The following is an 18,489-nucleotide window of genomic DNA, read 5'->3' on the forward strand; positions in this document are numbered from 1 at the left end:
GAAGGAAGAGCATTTGACTCTAAAATTCTGAAAGGCCTGGAAACAACGAATATGATGACAATGAAACAGGAATGTCCACGTGCCTGGAAAATGAAGAAGATGAAGAAGAAACTTAACATTTTTGTTTTAAAAAAAATTAAAGATGAATCTACATATATTTTCACTTCATTTCGAAACAGAGATGTATACAAGTGTATAGCTCATTATCCCTCAGTCTGAGATGAAACTCTTCATATGACTGGACTAGATAGTGAAACTTTGCCATACTCTATGAATATGATTCGGTCCATAGCGACGCAAGCAAAGTACTTATATGTGCTCCGCCGATTCATCATCTTCCAAACAGAAACGGCACTAACCGTGTTTTCCAACAAACAGTCTAAATCTTTAATGATCCAGACGACAGTGACCTATATGTAGACCTGTTGAACAAAGTCATTCTTGCTGTATCTAGAGAAACAGAAGAAACAAATAAAATGAAAACAATAAATAATGAAATTTTTCGGATCGCGAATCATGACAGAACTCTCATTGACGAGGCAAAAAAGTATGTATTTCATCATAACGCTGCATCTTGAAAAAACACGCTTATATTACCGAGAAGGTACACATTACCTTGCCTTGAAATAAACGATGTTCGAGACACTGACGGAAGAGCCAAAGGTGAAGTCTCGCCAAGAAAGTTTAATGAAACGTTCTGTTTAAATTCTTTATAGTAGGAATGGCAAATTCTTCGAGCCCGAGAGGTGTAGGCGTTAATAAATGAAGCATAATGAATAATGGAGTAATAGTAAACTTTATGAAAGACACCGTGAAGAGTCCGTTTATTTTTTCTTTGCACTGAACGTTTCTCAACCAATGAAATTTTAAACTACTGTCAAAAATTCTATATTTGAAGTAAGTGCTTTTATTTTCAGATAATTCCATTCAATTTATTCACTGCTACATTTTGAATTATTTTTATTGATTATAATTTGACACTCAAGTGTGATTTATATATTTGATGCTTTTCTGAATAATTTTACTATTTTACTGGTTTCTTAGGCATTGAAAACATAATATGAATATATTTCACTTCTAGTCCAACGTTGAATATATAAGTATCAATAGAGGTAACTCTAATTGGGTTGTGAAAAAAACTGAACATTGCAAAACGGGCTGATCATCACACATTTTTTCCATATGAAGCTTCCCAAAAAAAACAATATATAGTGAGTATTTCCAAAGAGGCATTTTCAGAGCAAATTTCATATTGTTGCTGATTATGCCTTGCATAGTCAATAGGATAAAATCATCATCTCTACACTCACATTTCTAATCACAAACGTCACCAAAATAGGACAGAAGAATAAATATACCTTTTAAAAACACATAAAAATATTGGAAAAATAGTCATAATATCCAATCACCATTAGTCGCCATTAGTCGTGTAAAAATGAACGGTAATAATCGTTTCTCGTGAGTAGAATACTATACTTTTTCTATGACTTATATCTGGAATATTCCAAAATGAGATTCATTCGTGAAGAATATCTTGAATGAAAATTTCATAACAAAAGGCAACCTGAAAAAATACTTCTATTTTTCTTATTCCACTCAATTTTAATTAGTTGAAAATTGGGTGGCTGAAAATATGTTTTAAATGAGCCTTCAGTTGGTGTCGAATCCAGAGAATTGGATACAAGTCCCGTGTTCTATCAACTACCCTACTAACGCGTATATAAGTTGATGTAACTGATACTATTGTGTTTCAATTTACTTCCAGGTTGTTATTGAATGATGAACTTTTGAAAACTATCAATTTCTTTACTGTCATGAAATTGTGAAATTCCAGCAGTCATATCACCAGTGGCGTTGAAGAAAAAATAAGATCTCACATAATAGAACTATTCCTCACAGAAAAATTGAAATTTTTATGGCACGTCAGAAAACACTATCGCAATACTCCTTATATTAATCAGAGAGAGAATTGCAAAGGAGATGAGAGGATGTGAAACTACCCTCGAATGATGAAAATCGGATATAAGCCCTTTCAGAAAAATAGTGCCAGCTTGAAATTCACGGGGTATATTGAGAGACATCTTACGAACATTTCCTATTAAAGTCATCCGTTTGCATTTGCAATATATATTTGAAAGTAGTTGTTTCGAAAGGGGTGTATTCTTCCAGTTTGTAGTTATTTGACAGTAAGATGTGTGCATGATCTACAGATCTTGTAAGAAGTTTTAATTGAAGTTATTTCCTTTCTTGCCTTGAAGTCTTTCCACATTTTTTCTATCTCCCTATTAATACAAATATGATCTCATATATTATCTTTACAAGTAGAAAGTTAGTAAGTAGTTATAGCTTGTAGGAAAAGATTTTTTCACATTTTCGAATATATTTTACTGAAGAAAGATTAGTCAATGATTTCATTTTTTCATAAACACAATAAAATGATAGTGTTTCTATTTGTGTTGTTTATCGTCAATTCTACTCAATATGTTGTTTTTCTAAATGAAACACTCTTGATAATGAATGAACCAAATTTTAAACTGAGTTTCAGTAATAATTCATTACCTATCTGTAATTTTCAAAATATGAAATTCTGAGCCAACTTCATTTTTTCGTGATCTACAATAAATAGCCACTCTGTATACATCTGTGCAATTGTTTTCAAATTCTCAATGTCTCAGTTCCACAATTTTATAAATGAAAGTCTCATTCTACTTCCTGTGAAAGTCATTCGGAAGAAATAAATCTAAGCTTGCCTCTTTTCTGATTACCTACGTTCACTCAATTTTACGGCATTCGCATAACTGTTGTTTCTATTTTTTTATGTGGTTATAACTGTAACAAATTTCTTGCGTCAAGTCAGAATCAAGCTGGCTTCGTATATTTGACAATGACATTCATTTTTATGGAGGCAGCGTTTCGGAACATAACGCCTGGGTCATTGATATGCGTGAAATATGTTTTTTTGGTGACGTAGCTGTTCATTCGTTATTTGTGAGAAAATTATTTCAACAAAACAAGAGGAATTAGTTGAATAGAAGCTCAATAACTCTTACGAAAAACAGTTGTTTCATTATTATTATTGCATAAAATGTATAGCTTTTAAAACAGTATACGAGTAACACGCAAAGTTACTTTTGTGGAGGAACTTTCGATTATGAAATTGAATCAGATTGTATGGCTGATTTAACTACAACATACGAGATATATATGGTAATCAACCAATATTTATTGCAAAATGAATATGAAAGTATGAATTCGTATATAAGATAAAAATGATAATGGTCATGAAAAGAATCATTGATTCTTGTGCAGGACCAAAGTAAAAAATACATTACACTGGTAGTAATTGAAAGGGTGATATTTTAAGGAGTGACTAATTTTTGGAAAAGAAAGATTTTGGCTTTCTACTACTCCATTTTGATACAAAAAAATGTGGGAATCTTCCAACGAATGGAAGGAAGTAATCAATTTTTAAATAAGTAACTCTATACATGGATGTGTAGATCATGTAAAGAAGTAACTTTCAGACACATACTAGAAAAACAAGACCTCCTGAAACAGCTACTTTCATATAAACATTGAATTACACGAAAGAATAACTCTTTCGAAACAAATTCTTTTATATGAACACTGAATTATACAGAAGACACTATCCTCTACTCAGTTTGTATTCCAAACATTCGTTATGAAATAAAATCAGATATCATTCACAGGAGTTCTACACTAAATGAACCAAACAAATTGCACTTACATGGAACACTGCCATCCTCACTGGTAGACATCGATGTTTCTTCAGTACCAATCTGGATAATATTATAAGAAAAAGAACACAGTTCATTCATGAATGTCATTACGACATCATCGATGACATGAGTATGTAAAACTTATTTCGTGACATAAAAATCGTAATTCATGAATGAACTTATGATGTTTTCCACATTGGTACTGAAGAGACCTAAGGCAAGTGTCATACGGCGAAACATCGATATCTACCAGTGATAATAGCAGTGTTCCATGTAAGTGCAATTGTTTTACCATTCATTTAGTGTAAAAGTGCTGTGAATGATATTTGATTTTATTTCATTACGAATGTTTGGAATACAAACTGAGTAGAGGATAGTGTCTCCTGCATAATTCAGTATTCATACAAAAGTATTTGTTTCGTAAGAATTTTTCTTTTGTGTGATTCAATGTTTTTATGAAAGTAGCTATTTCAGGAGGGCTGTTTTTTCTTCTAGTTTGTGTCTGAACGTTACTCCTTTGCATGATCTACATATCCATGTATACAGTTATTTATTTTAAAATTGATTACTTCCTTCCTTTTTTTCGAAGGTTCCCACATTTTTTATATCAAAATGAAGTAGTAAAAAGCCAAAAACATTCTTTCCCAAAACTGGTAGTAACTTATTGAAATTATATCAAAAGCTTTTTAATGCACACACACGCACACAATATATTGGCATGTAATTAATTGTATATTTATATTTTACGTTCTGTTCTAGTCTCTAATTATTTTAGAGTATCAGTACTTAAATTAAATATAATTTTCAGTCGCCATATCTGTAGATTCAATATAAAAGTCAAAGTTATTCCTTATTTGTTCTTGGAAACTTTCTGACTTGAGAGGATATTTTTTTCTCAAAAGATATAGACTCTTCACATTTTGCAAATATTGCATTGAATAATTTAGAACAATGATATTTGAAACTTTTCTGTCATATCAGTTTGAGCATAATTGAACAAACAAATTTATGCTGCTGTCTGATATTATATTCAAAAGCTGATATTATATTCAATTTACTCTTTCTGAATATTGTCTAATATCAACGTATTTGTATAAGAGTTGTTTATTATCTGAAATTCGTGATTCGGGATACAACAAGTCTCTCTGACATCTGTAGTCATTCTGCAATTATCAATTTCACTATTAATTCAACGTGTAAATCCTATCGTGAGTATCTTTCAAAGATATTTTTATGGTAGAGTTGATTCCAAGGTTATTCTGTATCTCAATCTTACAGATTTTTGGAGAGTCAAACCAGTATTTATTATTTTTTATTCCAATTAATTTGTTCTCCGTGTAAGGTATATTGCTGTCATCTACAGAGATAACAATGTCTCGAGCAAACATAACGTTAACAGGATAAGACCAAGAACCGCTTCTTGCGGAATTCCATAATCGAAAGTTCTAAAATTGCACAACAAGCATTTAAGCCTTACATATTGTCGTCTATCGCTCAAATATGTTGTCTATGATATTTTCTCTTATTTTGTAGTGTGTTGAGTCAAATGCCTTAGTCAAATCTGAAAATACGGTTAAACACGGTTGGTTTTTATCTAGGGGCGACAGCTGATTAACGAAAAAACAGATTTTAAACAGTTTTTTTTCAAACAGACTCTAGGCTATCACAAATGCGTGACATCAACTCTATATTGGCATCCTGTATGGATTCACTCTATTTGAATTCAAACTGCATGTCCGATGAAAGTTTATATTCCTGTAGGTAGCTTGTACGTCTAGATGTTATCATTTTTTTGGAATACTTTCCTGAAGTCAGTTATTTTACGTTGAATAATTGTCAAATTATAATTTACAGTAACCGAAATAATGCATTTATTCCATTTGGCTTTTACATACTGTATAATGAACTAGCCAAAATAGAACGTATACAATTCATTTCCTACTGTACTTCTAATCTTCATTTCACGTACCAAAAATACACAAATAAGTCTAATGTTTTTTCTAATATATATTTTTTCCAATTTTCAAACGATGTCTGAAAATAGAAACAGTTTGACAAATTTTTCCCCACTAATCAAAGAATTGCAAGATTCACCACTAGATATCAATATTTTGGTGTACTTTCTTGTTAATGAAACCCAAGAACTTATCAATCTGGTTTGATAGAAAACTAAATATACAAATTATATTATGTTTCGAAAAAAACGTATTTCCAGTGTAGAGTAAACTTTTATCCCCGATTTCATCAATAGGATTTTGACTCAGCTATGGGTTCCTCTTTGTATCCCTCTTTGAATAACTTCACATGGAACATTTCCAAGAATCCTTCATTGAAACTTATTATAGACGTTGACAATCGTAATGTAAAGCGCATTATTCAATTCACATTAGTTAACAAGAAAATTGGTATATGATAAAAATGAAACAAGTTCATAATTGAGATTGAAGAAAATCATCTACTTCCTCTTCTTGAAGTTATGTCAAAAAGTCGTCATATTAATCGAAAAACATACTTATGATTATCTCAATGCATCATCAAAGCAGCTCCAAAACGGTTTGGAAAATCGCGGAAAATTTCGATGAAAATTGTTCATATCACTAGTCAACTGAAATATTTGAATTGTGGAAGTGATATAAAAATAACATTAAAAAGAAGGAATAGCGAAGAAAATGAAACACTTCAACAAGATTATTTCGACTAAGTATTTTGAAGAGTATTTCGACAATCCTCTATATATATTTCACTGAAGACATCTGAAAACACTAATAAAAAACACTGTCAAGTACTTTGTCGATTAACACCCTGTATATCAATAACAGTAACACGTTTCTTCTTCAATACACTGAACCTTTGAAAAATCAATATTTCTCCACCGCTGAATTTTCTTCAGGGAATGTACTTCACCAAGATTTCGTTTTCTCTATTCGCAGAGTATGTCTATAAAATTAATATCGACAACCTGTCACACTGTCTGCGCTGCAACTCAATAACAAAGTTGACTAGCTTAAAAACAACGTATATATTATACTTGACACAATCCATCAGTAACTGCCTACCCAGAAATAATTCAATTTCAGTTCAAGAAAGAATGTCTTACGTATTTTTATTTCATTTCAGCTACTAATATAAAGTCAGAACTTGAAATACCTAATTCTCTTCCCCAATAACCCATATTTTGAACTAAAATTTTGAAAATATTTTATATTCCAGCTGAAAAATTTTGTGAATCACGTAAAATATTCGAATGATTTCAAAGTGATCACTAAAGGTGTTTCAAAATAATGAGTGAGTGGCCAGGCAAATATAATAATAATATTTTAAAGTGAAAGTGGTATATTTTAAGAAGAGATTACTTTTTGAGAAAGAAAGTTTTGGATTTCTACTTCTTCATCTTTATACAAAAAATTTGTGATTTTGTTTCGGTTGAAAAGCGAATAAAAAATATAGAGACAGAATCAACAATCAAAATTTGATAAATGAGGTGTGTATGAGGTAAATTAGGCATTGTGTCCTTTTCAATGAAAATAGAACTCTAAACAAATAACAAGAATTGACTTAAATGTAAAGACAAAAGTAAATCACAGCAAATGCTCAAAATGCTGGCTTTGTTTATGACAAAACAACTGTGCCCTTCTTCGAATATTATTCACTGCACGATTAATTACCCTCCTCCTCAATCTTCCGAACTCTCTAATAATGCTGTGTTGAAGGTCCTCAATATTTTGATATTCCCTCTGACCATAAACTCTTTTTTTCAAAGTACCCCATAAGAATGCATCCATAACACTTAAGTCTGGAGACCTTGCTGGCCACCTCACCAACCCATTATCCCCTATCCATTTATCATCAAACCTTTCAGTCAAGTAATTAGATACTCGTCGTAGTGTGCGGTGGAGCACCATCATGTTGAAACCAGATTTTGTTATAGTTAGTCAAAATAGTCTTCGAAAATCGACATTAAAAATTGATGATAGTTTGCTTCATTCAGAATTTCGGCAAATAAATGAGGACCCAAAATTCTATCTTTGTAAATTCCTGCCCACACGTTAATCTTAATCGCATTTGAGGTCGAATTTCTTGGAACTGCCTGGGGTTGTTTATGCTCCAAATGTGTTCGTTACTTCGGTTGAAAATCCCACAATTCGTAGAAGTGCTTTCAGTTGTCCAAATTACATTTTCCAGGAAAACATGAAAGTCAGGTCTCTTATTAGCCAATTGCAAAATTCTAATCGCCTTTCGGGATCACCTGGATGCAATTTTTGAGATATGTGTATTTTGTAACATTTTAAACAGCTTTTTTTGAGATGTCTCCAAGCACTTGTATGACAAATATTCATTTCCGAGGAAATTTGACGTGTAGATTTTCCCGGGTTCATGTTTACCTGCAAATTAATAATTTTTATTGAAAAGGGCACAATGTCTAACTTACATCAAACATACCTCATTTATCAAATTTTATTCAGTTTCCTGGTCCATTCTGTCTCCGTATTTTTTCCTCGGCTTTTCAAAGAACAGAACTCGGTGAGACTTTGATCCAATAATTCGAACATAGTTCGATGTGGTTGTCGTCTTTCGGGATACAAGTTTAAATACATTTCCGATGTCCTAACACTGTTTCTATCGTATTTTTAATAAATTTGTATCATATCTATTTTTTCTTCATTCGTGAAAGCCATTTTTTGCCAAAAATGCAATAACAAAATATTATTGAGTATAACAAATTGAAAGTTAAATTTAGAAACATTAAAGTCAGAGCCAAATAGCAAATCTGAAAAGACCGTTATGTAACACGGAAAAAGTGGCATTGTGGAAGTGCAATTTATTTTCAAATCCTTGGAAATATAAACCCAGAAAAAAATTAAAACCATTTTCCGAAGTTTCTGTTTTTTAGGGATATCTCCGGATATTTTCGGAATTTCAGAACATTTTCAACGGCATATTGTTAGTCACGTAAATGGGCAACTTTGCTCCAATTCAACCATCTTCGTATCTTTCATAGTTTCCGAAATCTCAATGGTGAGGATCGAATTTGAAACACCCTGTACAATCGTTTGGTGGAAATGACTTATTTCAAGAGGAAACATTTTTGCTATTCGATGTTTGATGATGTTGCCTGAGAGAACATTAATTATTTTTATCCTTGTTTCGAAATCATCCTGTGAGAAAATATGGCCATCATATAATGTTACCTAGTAGTAAAAAGAAGAATGACATCGCATTTTGATGTGAGACTTGAGAACAAAATTTAATCATTTAGAGCAAGATATATGACCTTTAACTTAACCTCTTTGCAATATGAGAGTTTGGATTACTGTTTAGGTTATAAACCTAACTAAGAAAAAGTACGCTTTAACCAGCCTTAAAATCGATTTCCCAGAGTAAATAAGTTATGACAAAAATCGATTCTGATGTTGAAATGAAAGTTTTCGAAGTAATCAACATACTTAAAATAGTTGTTTATGTAGGAATGAGACATTATTCAGCTGAAAGATGTGGGATGATTGTCCTAAGTCAAAATGATTGAATTCGATTCGAAATTGAATGTTTCAATTTACTAAATCTTCTTAATTTCATTAATACAGCAAAACTCACAGTTCTGATGCATCCAACGAGAAAAAAGAAAAATTTTCAATGGCAGATGTAAATTGCACTGAGTGACCAAACATTCATTTATAAAAAGATACATTACGTTTATTTTTAAAACTGTTTCTTGACTCTTTCCCAATAAATAAGTTAGTTATTGTACTGAATAGTGGTAGCTTACATACATTGCATACTGAATAGTAGTATCTTATATATACATTGCATACTGAGTGTTGAAAATGGGCACTTTGAACTCCAAAACAGTTATTTAACGTGCCATTAATGATAGAAGGATCAGTTATAAATGAACTACCAAACCAAACAATAATATCAATAAAAAATTACGTGAGAAATGAGGTTCGTGTTTTCATAAAAAGCAGGAACCAAAAGACGCATTTTAACTGTTTCAGAAGTTTTGACCTTCTGTGTTGCGTTTCAAGTACACAGTATACTTGGGACATCAGAACATGCGTCATCATTATACATGTGTGCATAAGGAATGAGTGAACAAAGTAGTGAAAAAATATGACGTTATATTGCTCTGAACAACCTAAGCTTTTGTAAAATAATCACAACTCCTATATCTTCCAAAGTGAATATTCCAGTATGCTGAACATTAAACAGGACCATTTCAAATTTGAGGTTGAAACTTAAAATCACGATATGAAATTCATTTATTATGAAATATGGAATGTCCGCAGTTTATTAGCTGCACAAATAACTATTTGTGTAATGTAAACTATTTCAAGTAATAGTAATTTACTTTGCTTTGTTTTCCTTTTTCACTTGTAGAAGAAAAGGGTGTATATATTTCACCGCTTATTTTATTTATGACACATATGCATTCTTTCAGTGCCTCATTTGTACAATGATTGAGAAATGCATTAAAAAATACTTCTATAACTTTTTCTCCGAAACTAGCAACAAAATAATGTTTATCCCTACTCAACGATTACAAAAATATATATCCTATTTGATTTTTCATGAATTTGGATGTTAAGTATTTGATAAAAATTTATGATAATTATATCAAGATTATGCAAGATTTATAAACAGTCTACTGAACTATTATACATATTCCAAAGTTCATCTGAGCAAATCCAGCACTTCAACATAGAATTGAATTCAAGGAAAGTTATCGCCCAGGAAGTAACGATGATTAATTCGAATTTTTTTTAAATAGCTACTCTTTTCATCACTCCAGTTGATATAAAATATGTTCATACTGAAGCGTTTATTATTGTTGAAGAATTTTAATTTCTGAGAAAAATTTGAACTATTTTAATTTTTGTGGTGGATAGACAGATTCGAGCACAAATCAACTGATATTTTCAATGCATATCGTCCAGAAAGCACAATTATGGTCAAATTTGAACTATTCACTTGATTGAAATTTTGAATTGAAACTTTTTCCTGAATAAACATCAGACCATTGTATTGTACATTTGTTAACATTCTTAAAAATTCTGAAAATCATTAAGGATTGAACAAAAAAAGATTATTGATGTTGGTGAAAACCATTTCCGTAATTATCCAACAAATTATTGGGTGACTAAGTTAACTATATATTTCAGTGTGGTTGAACTGGGAAAAACCAGTATTAAAGGCGTTTCTGATAGAACTGGTGTGATACATACAAATAAATCCAAACCTATCAAGCCCAAATTTATCAACAGATAAATACTTTGATTGCATTGTACGGTTTCTGCTTCATCATGGCAGATGACACTCAATTTGATGAGCTTCAAATTCAGACCATATGAACTGAAGAAGCGAAAACTGCTGCAACTTGGTCCATTTTTCTTATTGTAATGACCTACCTACTGCGCAGGTTAAATAAGATCATAGGATATGATTTGGAGTAGCTTTGGCCTTCAAGGCTTCTTGAATATATTATTCAGTTGGAGAATATGGAAAGTATTAGTATATAGCATGAACGAAATCATACCGAAGCCTCTGTATGTCTGTCTGAAAGAGATAAACACAAAAACTACCGAAATTTCATACGATTTCCACCAATGGACGAATTGATTCCAGAGAATGGTTTGGGCGTATATAATTCATTGATGTTTTTGTAAACTGGGTGGCATATAACGTTGTTATCTGTGCGGAGTCGGAGCAGTATATCCGTACGGAGTCTGAAAATTTCCATCAAAAATAGTCGACGATTTCCATCACCCCAGTAGCTACCTGTATGATTCTGTTCGTTTTATTCACTGATATTTGTGAAATATCACCATCTTGATTTGAAGTCCTTCTTCATTTAGCAAAATTCAATTTTTCTGTCGATATTATTGTTAAAAAAACGGATGAAAACTTTTTATAGCTAAGTTTCTGAGGCATGTGTTCATCTTGCATCAGTTGTTATTCATCCTTGAATAGTTTCAATTTGGTTTTGAGTCGGCTTTGGTGATTTTCGGTTTATAACATAGAATGTTTGATGTTTGATGTTGAATTGTCAGTAATACATCAACTTATCATCAACTCTGATATTTGAATACACGAAAAGAGTGAAAAGAGTGATGTTGAAGTGAAAAAGCATATGGAAAAACTGAATGAAAACATATTTGTGGAATTTAGATAAAATTCGACCAGACTAAAAACGGATGAAATTAAAATATTATAGAGTTTTACTGCAAAAAAACTAAAAGTTGTAGGTGATATACTATTTAATGTCATGTTTTTCATGTATTTCATCCGTTCGGACTTCCATTGTCTAATATAATATAATTTGATTTGATAACCCTGATAAAAATGATTAACCGAAAATAACAATTAAACAAAAAACCGAAATTACAAATGAATAACATACAACAACAACCAAACAAATAAAAATTGAAATAGTAATAAAAGCTGAAAAAAATTGAAAAATTAAAAATGTTATTGACAATTAATTTTTCACTTTTTTCAAGCTTTTATTATTATTTCAATTTTTATTCGTTCGATTGTTGTTGTACGTTATTTCTTTGTAATTCAAAAATGTTATTAACAATAAATTTCTCAAGTTTTTTCAGCAATTATTAATATTTCAATTTTTATTTATTTGGTTGTTGTTGTATGTTATTTCTTTGTAATTTCAGTTTTTTGTTTGATGAAATTGTTATTTTCGGTTGATCTTTTTGATTTTTCTCAGGGTAATACAAATCAATTTATGTTATATTAGACAATGGAAGTCCGAACTGATGAAATACACCACGAAACATTGTCAACCCCCTTCATATTTCTCATAATTACTGAAAATTTCGAAAAACAATCCAGAGTTTTTCGTCGATGTTCAAGCACCAATTAGAATTGAAATCATATTTCACAAAATTCTATCAAAATAGTCAATAGTTATGTCAATTTGAAAACTCACGTCAAATATTTTCTGAAAAAGAGTACTAAAGAGTACCATTAAAATACTTTCAGGAGAAAAAAAATATTTCGTTTTTCTAATTCTTGTTCTTCGAACAAAAAATATGGAAAACTTTGAAGTAGGAAGAAAAAATCAATTTCACAATTAACAGTTGCGTGTAAGAATGTGTAGATCTCGCACAGTTTGGTGGTCTTTATTGATGCGATAACAATGATTGTCATAATGCTAGTTGGCATTTATGTTTGTCTGTGCGTTTGTGTGTGTTAATCTCAAAAATAGGTTAATCGATTCGGGAGTGGTATTCACAAATGTATTGTGGGTATCTTCACATAACATTCAGTTTTTGATTTATTTAGATGAAACTTTGGTTAACTATATCAACATTTCTTTGAATGTGTTTTATGAATCAACGATACATATGAACCTTTTCTGACTCAGGAAATATTGAAAAACTCAAAAATAGAATTTAACGCAAACGGAGTCGCAGCCAAAAGCTGGTGTGAACTATAAAGATGAAACGTACAATCTAAAAGTAAGATAAATTGATTTCTCGTGTTACTGATAACTTTGATAATCCAACGTTCATCGTTGAAAGTTGATCTCGATCATCTAATCTGAATTTTTTAGACACAATATCAACAGTTCTGTTTGTTGACTGCTCACGATTTTTTTGAACGGTTCCTGCAGACAGCTCTTCTCACAATCAGGATCATTCTTGTTCACTTTGTGGACTACTAGGATTTTTTCTGGGTGGAACCTTTATTTTTCGAAGCTTTTATGCAGGTCTGTTGGTAGCCAGGCGGTTCGACGTGAGTGCTTTGTTCACTATCTCAAATTGACGATCGATTTTACTTGCTATCGTCCAACCCGTGTTAGGAATCACACGTTAAAAGGTAAGACCTCGTTAATCCTTAGCTCGCACAAGTTTAGACTTCTGAGGATTGTCGTTCGTAGGGGTTCGACAGCTGGTTAAAGGAAAAACAGATTTTAAACAGATTTCAAACAGATTATTTCCAACATTCAACAACCAAGATTTTTTCCATCTTCCTATCTCGTGAAAACTTCTTTCTACATTCTCGTTTCATTGAAATTCCCCAGCCTTGCAAAAGTTCAGTGCATTCCCGTTTATTTTGTATGGCATTTGGTTTACCTAATTCGAGTCTGAATTTGTGAAACCTGTACAAAACTTTCATTATTATTATTATTATTATTACCCCACCCTCACTTGGATTATTGTTTCTAACTCTCCCAATATTTTCACGTGCTTCGCCTACAACTGACAACATGTGGCCCATTTTCCACATATATCATATGACTCCCTAAAATTCCTTGCGGTTCATATATCTTTATTCTCAAATTTTGTATTAGTTTTTTTTTTTTTTTTTCATAAATGATGCACATGTCTGCAGATTTTGTATCTGTCGTTTCGTCTAAATTTCTGGGATTATATATTGACGATGGGCTAAAATTTGATACAAGAAAGATGAAAATCAAAATTATTACCGGTGAGAATTATTACTATAGAACTGGGGATTTATACGGTGAAAAACAGTTCATTACGCTTTGGTGTAGTGTCACTGAAGGTACTTATTCCACTGAAGTCGGTATTTGTATTACAGGAGAGAGCTATTATATACTTGGGTAAAGCTGAACCTCGTGACAGTTTGTTGTACTTAAAAACTTCTGGTGAAATTAGAGGTTACAACTCGTCGGATCATAAAAAATAATTCAAAATTACCTATCCCTTGCAACTATTCAGTCAACGACTTCTCGTTTCACAATGGTGTAGATATACATAAACAGTTACCTCAAAGAGACCAATAATGATACCTATCGATACAGATACATTATTATTATTAATATTGAGTAGAAGTCAAGTCCCTCGACCTTCACGGTTTGACTGAGTTGTAAAGTAATCAATTTTAATTTAGTTTGTCTTATGTATATGTTTGGTTCAATTTCATTGTTTGTTGATTTTTATTCACTGTTTTCATATCATATATTACTGCATATTATATTTTATTTATAATTCTTTAATCAATATGACATTTTTGTATTTCATTTTTTGTTTGTTTACTAGCTTTGTTAGCAAGATTTTTTCTTCGGCTAGTGAAGCATATTTTTCATCATCATTTTATAAATTTTCTCAATGTTCTCTAATTCATTGAGTTACGCAATGAGTTAATATCAACCCACTGAGTAAATTAAATCCAAAGAAAAATCATTAAGAGTATGAATCAAAAAGTAATTGAAGAATTTAAATCAGAAAAGAACAAAATTCTGTTGGCAGCATTGATGACGGAACCCTGGCGAACATTTCAAAATCGTACTCCACAAATCAACTCGGCCTTGAGAACCAACTTATCGCAGGTATGTGCCATTTTACTCATTTAACAATCAATCCCAGCTCAGCTAAAAATCCACACTCACCGTTCGGCGTGTCAAAATATCCCCACATTGGTATCCCAACTGCAGTGGCGCCAACCACGAAACAAATGAAACCTAGAACCGCAACACATGTCGAATACAACGGCTTTACCTCCGCCATATCACAAACAACACATATTTTCGGATGTATCACAAATCACAGACAATAACACAAGAATGGCGCATAACCTCACAAACACATAACACAAATCGATAGCTGTTTACTGGAAAGGCACGTTCGCGAGAAGAAAATTCGATTCCTGCTATCGACAATCACTTTCCTGCGGACGCTTACATTTTCCTGCTGACCGAATTACAGGTGACCGCAGAAGTTTGCAGGAGGATTTTTAACTGGTTTCAATGGACGGAGGTATGTTTATACAAGGTTTTGTTCGAACTAAGTCAACCAGTCGTAACTACCTTGGTGAGGTGTGCCGCAAGTTGGCGTGTGTAATGGGAAGGGGGCCTTGCAGTGGCGGGGAATGCGATGGGGATCCTGCCTCGGTATGCTTATGGAATAACTCAGTTGAGTTTGCTTTCATACAGTGGGGGAAATAATGAGTAGTTGTGCAATATTGAGTTCGAAAAACTTATAGATCAGGAACGGCTTACAGTATAAAATTCATCGAGCGAGAAATGTGTCTGTTACTCGCGAGAATGAAGTTTGTCATTCAAATCAGTAATGACCACTTTTCGCTAATAGAATAATATCATTCTTTTATGACGTAGAGCAAAAATATGATAATTTATTTATGTGTGAATTTTTCTATAACTGTGATTGCATGAAAGAAAAATTTGATTTTAAAAAATGTTTCTACCGAGAAAATCTTTTAAAATCATCAAAGAATATCTCCAAGAGAAATTTTCAGGCCCGAATTTGAAACTTTTTGATAATAATAATAATAATAATGAAAAGTGAAATGAAAATTTCTATGTATTTTACCACTTTTATTTGTAACTAACGTTACTGCAGTTTCGTCCTATATACAATAAACTTTATTGTAATAACAATAAAAAAAGAAGCAATAGCAATTTTCATTTCTCTTTTAATTATGATCTCCTACCACGTAGTAACGGCTACATCCATAAATTAATAATGATAATACTGTTTATTCCTTTCAGATCATACAATCATGATGTAGGAAACGTCAAATACAAGTATATAAAACAACTATATGCAGTGAGAAACAAGTGAAAAACAAATATTATATACAATATACACTCAAGTAATACAAACACTATGCACAGTCATTTTTTTAGAATTCTTCCACTGAATAAATAGTCCGATCAATTAGAAACTCTTTGAGGTTCATTTTAAACTTTTTGATATCGGAGACATTTTTCAGACTAGAAGGTAGACAATTGAAAAGTCTTGCTCCGGCCAAAAAGGGAGACTTTTCATAGGTTGAAGTCCTATGTTGTTTAATTTTAATTAAATTTACCGATCTTGTGGGATATCGATGGCACTGAGAATTGGACTCGTAATTATTCATATTTTTCCACGTATAGACTAAATAACCATAGATATAGATTGCTGGAAAAGTAAAAAATTTATTTTGTTCAAATGAGGGCCTATATGATTCAGTTCTATCTAGATTAAAAATTAGGCGAAGAATTCTTTTCTGAGCTATAAAAACACGATCCGCTCCTGTACAATCTCCCCACAAGATGGCATTGTATGACAATGTAGATTGAACCATAGAATAAAAAACGTTAATCAAAGATTTTACATCCAAAACCTGACGTAGTTGCAATAGTGCATAAAAGCTGCTATTAAGTTTTCTAATCCCTTGGTTTGAATGAAATTTCCAAGATAAATTTGTGTCAATGTGAACACCCAAAAATTTGGTTGTTTCACTTGGGAGAATTGTGACATTATTGACTAAAACCTGTATATGATCAATACATCTTTTTTCACCAAAAAGTTCTAATAATATTGATTTTTCTGCATTTACAACAAGCTTATTATCATGACACCATGTCGTAAAATTATTGCTGATAAAATTCAGCCTCTCTTCGAGCTCTTCAGGTCTATCTGCTGCTGCAGAAATCGATGTGTCATCAGCATAAAGTACAATCGAGGATGTTCCAATATACTCTGGCAGGTCATTATTGTATAGCAGAAATATAAGCGGCCCCAAAATGGATCCCTGGGAAACTCCAAGTGAAGTGTCAAACTTGTCCGAATCAACACCATTCCATCAAACGTATACCCTTCTGTACCTTATATATGACAATATCCAGTTTAAAAATATTCCTCGAATTCCTATAGTACATAATTTTTCCGATAGAATATCAAAGTTAATAGAGTCAAATGCCTTAGATAAATTGAAGAAGAGCGCACCGACATACTTTCCCTTGTCAACATTGTTGTAAATGCGTTCCATGAAAGCAGCAGTCGCTCCTTCCGTCGAATCATTCGGACAAAACCTGTACTAAAACTTGCTCAAAATATTATTACTCAACAAAAAATCAAGCAATTTATTATGAATACATTTTTCGATGATTTTACTTATAGTACTTGGAATAAATTGATGAATGTAGCCGTTACTACGTGGTAGGAGATCATAATGAAAAGAGAAATGAAAATTTCTATGTTTTTTACCACTTTTTTATTTGTAACTAAGTTTATTGTTATTGAGTTTATTGTATAAGTTTGAGAATATCCATATAGGACGAAACTGCAGTAACGTTAGTTGCAAATAAAAGTGGTAAAAAACATAGAAATTTTCATTTCTCTTTTCATTATAGTAGGTACTTGGAATCGTGATGGGTCGATAATTGTTCAGGGTCAGCGGATCATTTTTCTTAAATATGGGAATGATTTTTCCTATTTTTAAAGTACCTATCAGGAAATGTTTCTTCTTCGACAGACTTATTTATTACGTAACTAAGTGGTTCCGAAATAGACGAGGCGACAACCTTAATAATATTAGTAGGTAAGTGGTCGAAACCTAAAGATATTTTATTTCTCATGCAAATGATTACATTGTACACCTCTACTGCAGTGACTGGTTGGAAATAGAAACTATTCAGTACACGATGCCCTACTGTTCTACTAGAAAAATGATTTGAGCGGTAACTGTTTGTATGGTCAATGATAGAGGTTACAAAATGTTCCGCAAAAGAATTCGCAATGGTTAATTGATAATTTTTTATCTTATCATTAATACACATTTGTTTCGGTATATCTTTCCTGGACTTTCCCGTATGTTTATTCACGACTTTCCAAACTTGTTTGTTTTTTCCTTGGTTTGTTCCACAAGAGTTGATTTTTTTCGCGTAGTAATCCCTCTTAGTTCTATTAATATTTAGTTTATGTGTTAATGTTTTTATGTAAACCAACTTTCAAAAGTTTTTATAGTACGTACTAGAACCTCTGGC

The 18,489-nt window shown here is 31.9% G+C and overlaps 1 protein-coding gene across 1 annotated transcript in view; it reads right to left on the reverse strand.

Moving 5' to 3' along the window:
• LOC111518026 (uncharacterized) overlaps nt 1–15,525 on the reverse strand; it is a 136,989-nt gene extending 121,464 nt beyond the window's left edge. Inside the window, exon 1 of the mRNA XM_074169876.1 lies at nt 15,109–15,525. Within this exon, the coding sequence (XP_074025977.1) occupies nt 15,109–15,226 (118 nt within the window). The 5' untranslated portion in view covers nt 15,227–15,525. The remainder of the gene's footprint in view (nt 1–15,108) is intronic.
• Nucleotides 15,526–18,489: the final 2,964 nt, after the last annotated feature.

This window comes from Leptinotarsa decemlineata, unplaced genomic scaffold (assembly GCF_025532065.1).
Source record: "Leptinotarsa decemlineata unplaced genomic scaffold, Ldec_3_MD MMD2_P_RNA_scaffold_6, whole genome shotgun sequence".
Lineage (NCBI taxonomy): Eukaryota > Metazoa > Arthropoda > Insecta > Coleoptera > Chrysomelidae > Leptinotarsa > Leptinotarsa decemlineata.